Raw genomic sequence first — 6000 nt, 5'->3', positions numbered from 1 at the left:
GGTTCCCCATCAGTTTTGGGGTCCCTGTGAGTTTTGGGGGTCCCCCAGCCCTGTCCCCTGTCAGTTTTTGGGGTCCCCCCCGCAGGTTTTGGGGTCCCCCAGGGTTTTTGGGGTCCCCCCCCAGGGTTTTTTGGGGTCCCTGTCAGTTTTGGGGTCCCTGTCAGTTTTGGGGTCCCCCCCCAGGGTTTTTTGGGGTCCCTGTCAGTTTTGGGGTGCCCCAGCCCTGTCCCCTGTCAGTTTTGGGGTCCCTGTGAGTTTTGGGGTGCCCCCCCAGGGTTTTTGGGGTCCCTGTGAGTTTTGGGGTGCCCCCTCTCACCGGTGTTCTCCAGCAGCGTTTTGGGGGTGTTGGGGCGGTTGATGATCTCCACCAGGTTCTGCAGCACCATGGGCACGTAGGGCTGCATCTCCGAGCCTGGGGGGCACAGGGGGACACAGGGGGGTCAGGGGGCTCAGGGGGTGTTTGGGGGGTTCAGGGGGCTCAGGGGGTTTGGGGGGCTCAGGGGGGTTTCGGGGTGCTTGGGGGGCTCAGGGGGGTTTGGGGGTACATGGGGGTGCACAGCCCCATGGGCACGTAGGGCTGCATCTCTGACCCTGGGGGGCACAGGGGGGGACACAGGGGGGTCAGGGGGGTGTTTGGGGGGCTCAGGGGGCTCAGGGGGGTGTTTGGGGGGCTTGGGGGGGGTCAGGGGGTTTGGGGGGCTCAGGGGGGTTTGGGGGGTTCAGGGGGTTTGGGGGTACACGGGGGTGCACAGCACCATGGGCACGTAGGGCTGCATCTCCGAGCCTGGGGGGACACAGGGGGGACACAGGGGGACACAGGAGGGGTCAGGGGGTGTTTGGGGGGTTTGGGGGGCTCAGGGGGTTTGGGGGTTTGGGGGTTCAGGGGGGTTTGGGGGTACACGGGGGTTCACAGCCCCATGGGCACGTAGGGCTGCATCTCTGAGCCTGGGGGGACACAGGGGGGACACAGGGGGCTCAGGGGGTGTTTGGGGGGTTTGGGGGGCTCAGGGGGTTTGGGGGTTCAGGGGGGTCAGGGGGTTCAGGAGGGTTCGGGGGTTTGGGGGTTCAGGGGGGTTTGGGGGTACACGGGGGTTCACAGCCCCATGGGCACGTAGGGCTGCATCTCTGACCCTGGGGGGACACAGGGGGGGACACAGGGGGGTCAGGGGGTGTTTGGGGGGCTCAGGGGGGTCAGGGGGTTTGGGGGGCTCAGGGGGGTCAGGGGGTTTGGGGGTACACGGGGGTCTGCAGCCCCATGGGCACGTAGGGCTGCATCTCTGACCCTGGGGGGACACAGGGGGGACACAGGGGGGGTCAGGGGGTGTTTGGGGGGGCTCTGGGGGTCTCAGGGGAGGTTTGGGGTACCCAGGGGTGCTCTGGGGGGGCTCAGGGTGGGAATTAGGGGTGCTCAGAAGGGTCTGGGGGGCTCAGGGGGATTCAGGGAGTGCCCAGAGAAGTTTGGGGATGCCCTGGGGGGGCTCGGGGGGTTTGGGGGTGCCCATGGAGGTTTGGGGGTGCCATGGGGGGCTCGGGGGGGTTTGGGGGTGCCCTGGGGGGCTCAGAGGGGTTTGGGGGTGCCCATGGATGTTTGGGGGTGCCCTGGGGGTCTCGGTGGGTTTGGGGGTGCCCTGGGGGTCTCAGGGGGTTTGGGGGTGCCCTGGGGGGGTCTCGGGGGGGTTTGGGGGTGCCCATGGATGTTTGGGGATGCCATGGGAGGTTCAGGGGGGTTTGAGGGTGCCCCGGGGGGGCTCGGGGAGGTTTGGGGGTGCCCTGGGGGGTCTTGGGGGGTTTGGGGGGGTTTGGGGGTGCCCTGGGGTGCCCATGGAGGTTTGGGGGTGCCCTGGGGGGGTCTCGGGGGGTTTGGGGGTGCCCATGGAGGTTTGGGGATGCCATGGGAGGTTCAGGGGGGTTTGGGGGTGCCCCGGGGGGGCTTGGGGGGGGTTTGGGGCTGCCCTGGGGGGCTCAGTGAGGTTTGGGGGGGTTTGGGGGTGCCCTGGGGGGCTCAGTGAGGTTTGGGGGTGCCATGGGGGGTCTCGGGGGGTTTGGGGGTGCCCATGGAGGTTTGGGGGTGCCCCGGGGGGGTCTCGGGGGGGTTTGGGGGTGCCCCAGGGGGGTCTCGGGGGGTTTGGGGGGTGCCCTGGGGGGGGTCTCGGGGGGGGTTTGGGGGTGCCCATGGATGTTTGGGGATGCCCTGGGGGTCTCGGGGGGTTTGGGGGTGCCCCGGGGGGTCTCGGGGGGTTTGGGGGTGCCCCCGGGGGGGTCTCGGGGGGTTTGGGGGTGCCCTGGGGTGCCCATGGAGGTTTGGGGATGCCCGGGAGGTCTCGGGGGGTTTGGGGGTGCCCTGGGGGCTCAGTGAGGTTTGGGGGTGCCCTGGGGGTCTCGGGGGGGTTTGGGGGTGCCCTGGGGTGCCCATGGAGGTTTGGGGATGCCCTGGGGGTCTCGGGGGGTTTGGGGGTGCCCCGGGGGGGTTTGGGGGGGTTTGGGGGTGCCCTGGGGGTCTCGGGGGGTTTGGGGGTGCCCTGGGGGGCTCAGTGAGGTTTGGGGGTGCCCTGGGGGTCTCGGGGGGTTTGGGGGTGCCCTGGGGGGGTCTCGGTGGGGTTTGGGGATGCCCCGGGGGGGCTCGGGGGGGTTTGGGGGTGCCCATGGAGGTTTGGGGGTGCCATGGGGGGGTCTCGGGGGGTTTGGGGGTGCCCCGGGGGGGGTCTCGGGGGGGGTTTGGGGGTGCCCCGGGGGGGTCTCGGGGGGGTTTGGGGGTGCCCCGGGGGGGTCTCGGGGGGCTCTCACCCATCTGCATGCAGATCTCTCCGATGGCCCAGGTGGCGTTGTTGCAGACGGAGATGAACTCGGGGTTCAGGTTGGTGCCCAGGATGGGCATGAACTCGGCTGGGGAGGGGGCACAGGTGAGCCCAGGTGCCTTCAGGGGTGTCCCCACCCCCAGGGGCGAGGGGGGGAACCCCAAAACTCACCGATGCAGGGCTTGACGTGCACGAAGCAAGCCTTGGTGAGGTCACCCAGGAGGGCGAAGGAGCTCTGCCGCACCTCGGGCATGGTGTCCTGCCCGGGTCAGGGGGGCACAGGTGAGGGGGGGCACAGGTGAGGAGGGGTCCCCCCCGGGGATTTGGGGCTGCGGGGAGGGGTCTCCCCACTCACCTGCATGCACTGGAAGAGCAGGGTCATGATGTTGGAGCGAGCCACCAGCTGCTCCACGTGGCCGCCCAGCCCCTCGGCCAGGCCGCTGAGCAGGTCCAGGGCCACGATCATGAAATCCTTGTCGGGGGCCTCGTACTGCTCGGGGTGCTGGTTGTACATCTGGGGGGGACCCCGTCATTGTCACCGTCCTTGTCACCATCCCTGCCACCCCCCTGGGGGTGTGGGGAGGGCTCACCATGGCCTGGGCCAGCGTTTTCTGCACCAGGGTGACGCAGCGCTGGTAGACGGGCTCGCAGTAGGGCAGGAAGCCGCTCTGCAGGGCCGTGGCCACCGAGGACAGGCACTGGGGACGGCAGGGGACACGCTGGGGGACACGCTGGGGACGGCTTTGGGGACGGCCAGCCCCCCCTCCAGGGGTCACGGCGGCCCCACCTCCAGCAGGGGGAACAGGTCCTTGTCCTCGTCCTTGAGCTCGTTCCACTTCTGGATCAGCGGCGGCATCAGCTTCTGGATGTACTCCTGGGGACAGGGACAGCGGTGGGGACACCGGGACAGGGGGGACAGGGACACTGGGGGGACAGGGACAGCGGTGGGGACACCGGGACTGGGGGACAGGGGGGGACACGGGGGGACAGGGACACCGGTGGGGACACCGGGACAGGGGGATGGGGGGGGACAGGGGACACTGGGGGGACAGGGGGGGACAGGGACACCGGGGGACAGGGGACACCAGGGGGACAGGGGGGGACACGGGGGTCAGGGGGGTCAGGGGGACACCGGGGGGACAGGGACACCGGTGGGGACACCGGGACAGGGGGACAGGGGGACAGGGGGGGACAGGGGGGACAGGGGGGACACAGGGACACCGGGGGGACAGAGGGGACAGCGGTGGGGGACACCGGGACAGGGGGGACAGGGGGGGGACAGGGGAGACACGGGGGGACAGGGGACACCGGGGGACAGGGGACACGAGGGGGACAGGGGGGACAGGGGGGACAGGAGGGGACACGGGGACACCGGTGGGGACACCGGGGACACCAGGGGGACACAGGGACACCGGGGAGACAGGGGACACCGGGAGGACAGGGGGACAGCGGGGGGGGACATGGGGACACCGGGGAGACAGGGGGGACACAGGGACACCGGTGGGGACAGCCCAGAGTAGGTGGGGATAGTGGTGACACCAGGGTGGGGACAGAGGGGACACCGAGGTGGGGGGGAGGGACACCCCAGAGGAGTTGGGGACATCACAGAGGGGTTGGGGACACCCAGCAAGGATTGGGGACAGTAGGGAGGGGTTGGGGACAGTAGGGAGGGGTTGGGGACACCCCAAAGGGGTTGGGGACATCGCAGAGGAGTTGGGGACACCTTGGAGGGGATGGGGACACCCTGGAAGGGATGGGGACACCCTGGGGGGGTTGGGGGACAGCAGGGAGGGGTAGGGGACACCCTGGAGGGGTTGGGGACAGCAGGGAGGGGTTGGGGACAGCCAGCAGGTGCCACCTGCCGCGCCCCGAGGCCCTCAGAGCACAGAGATCCACAGGGGGAGTTCGGGATTCGAATGTCTGTGGTCATCACCGGGCAGGGACACGGGGACACCGGGGGGGTGGGGACACTGGGGGGGGGTTTGGGGACACTGGGACACACCGGCTGGTTGAGGTGGTGGCCCACGGAGTCGGCCAGGGGACACCAGGGGACACCGGGGGACACCAGGGGGGTTTGGGGACACCAGGGGACACTGGGGGGATATTGGGGAAGGTTTGGGGACGCCAGGGGACACCGGGGGACACCAGGGGGGTTTGGGGACACAGGGACCCACGGGCTGGTTGAGGTGGTGGCCCACAGAGTTGGCCAGGGGACACCAGGGAGGGGTTTGGGGACACCAGGGGGATATTGGGGGGTGTCTGGGAATACCGGGGGGGGTTTGGGGACACCAGGGGACACTGGGCGGATATTGGGGAAGGTCTGGGGACACCAGGGGACACCAGAGGGGTTTGGGGACACCAGGGGACACCGGGGGGGTTTGGGGACACCAGGGGGGGTTTGGGGACACCAGGGGACACCGGGGGGTTTGGGGGACACCAGGGGACACCGGGGGGGTCTGGGGACACCAGGGGACCCACGGGCTGGTTGAGGTGGTGGCCCACGGAGTCGGCCAGGGGACACCAGGGGACACCGGGGGGGTTTGGGGACACCGGGGGGGGTTTGGGGACACCGGGGGACCCACGGGCTGGTTGAGGTGGTGGCCCACGGAGTCGGCCAGGGGACACCAGGGAGGGTTTGGGGACACCAGGGGACACCAGGGGGGTTTGGGGACACCGGGGGACACCAGGGGGGTTTGGGGACACCGGGGGACACCAGGGGGGGTCTGGGGACACAGGGACCCACGGGCTGGTTGAGGTGGTGGCCCACGGAGTCGGCCAGCGTGCCGATGGCGTCGTAGAGGATGAGCAGGTTCTTGTGCTGGTACTTGCCGAAGGCGAACACCAGCGTGTCCAGGATGAAGCTCAGGTAGGGCACCAGCTCCGTGCACGCCTCCTCCTCCAGCGTGGCGAAGGCACTGGGGGCACGGCACCCCCAAAACCCTCAGGGACCCCCAAAACCATCCCAGGGACCCCCAAAACCTCAGGGACCCCCAAAGCCGCTCCGTGCACGCCTCCTCCTCCAGCGTGGCGAAGGCACTGGGGGCACGGGACCCCCAAACCCTCAGGGGCCCCCAAAACCACCCCAGGGACCCCCAAAACCCTCAGGGACCCCCAAACCCTCAGGGACCCCCAAAGCCATCCCAGGGATACCCCAAACCCCTGAGGGACCCCCAAAACCACCCCAGGGACCCCCAAAACCACTCAG

At 69.7% G+C, this 6000-nt stretch overlaps 1 protein-coding gene across 1 annotated transcript in view; it reads right to left on the bottom strand.

The window, feature by feature from the left end:
• The window catches only part of TNPO2 (transportin 2), a 29608-nt gene that overhangs the window by 6151 nt on the left and 17457 nt on the right, over positions 1 to 6000 (bottom strand). Inside the window, exons 13-19 of the mRNA XM_059872105.1 lie at positions 5539 to 5710; positions 3583 to 3669; positions 3386 to 3493; positions 3151 to 3309; positions 2967 to 3054; positions 2785 to 2883; positions 317 to 412 (exon numbers count right to left, since the gene is read on the bottom strand). Coding sequence (XP_059728088.1) covers positions 317 to 412; positions 2785 to 2883; positions 2967 to 3054; positions 3151 to 3309; positions 3386 to 3493; positions 3583 to 3669; positions 5539 to 5710 — 809 coding nt within the window. The remainder of the gene's footprint in view (positions 1 to 316; positions 413 to 2784; positions 2884 to 2966; positions 3055 to 3150; positions 3310 to 3385; positions 3494 to 3582; positions 3670 to 5538; positions 5711 to 6000) is intronic.

The sequence above is a fragment of the Haemorhous mexicanus genome, chromosome 34, assembly GCF_027477595.1.
Source record: "Haemorhous mexicanus isolate bHaeMex1 chromosome 34, bHaeMex1.pri, whole genome shotgun sequence".
Classification (NCBI taxonomy): Eukaryota; Metazoa; Chordata; class Aves; order Passeriformes; family Fringillidae; genus Haemorhous; species Haemorhous mexicanus.
Note: the sequence above shows the minus strand (reverse complement) of the source record. Positions and strands in the feature narration are given on the sequence as shown.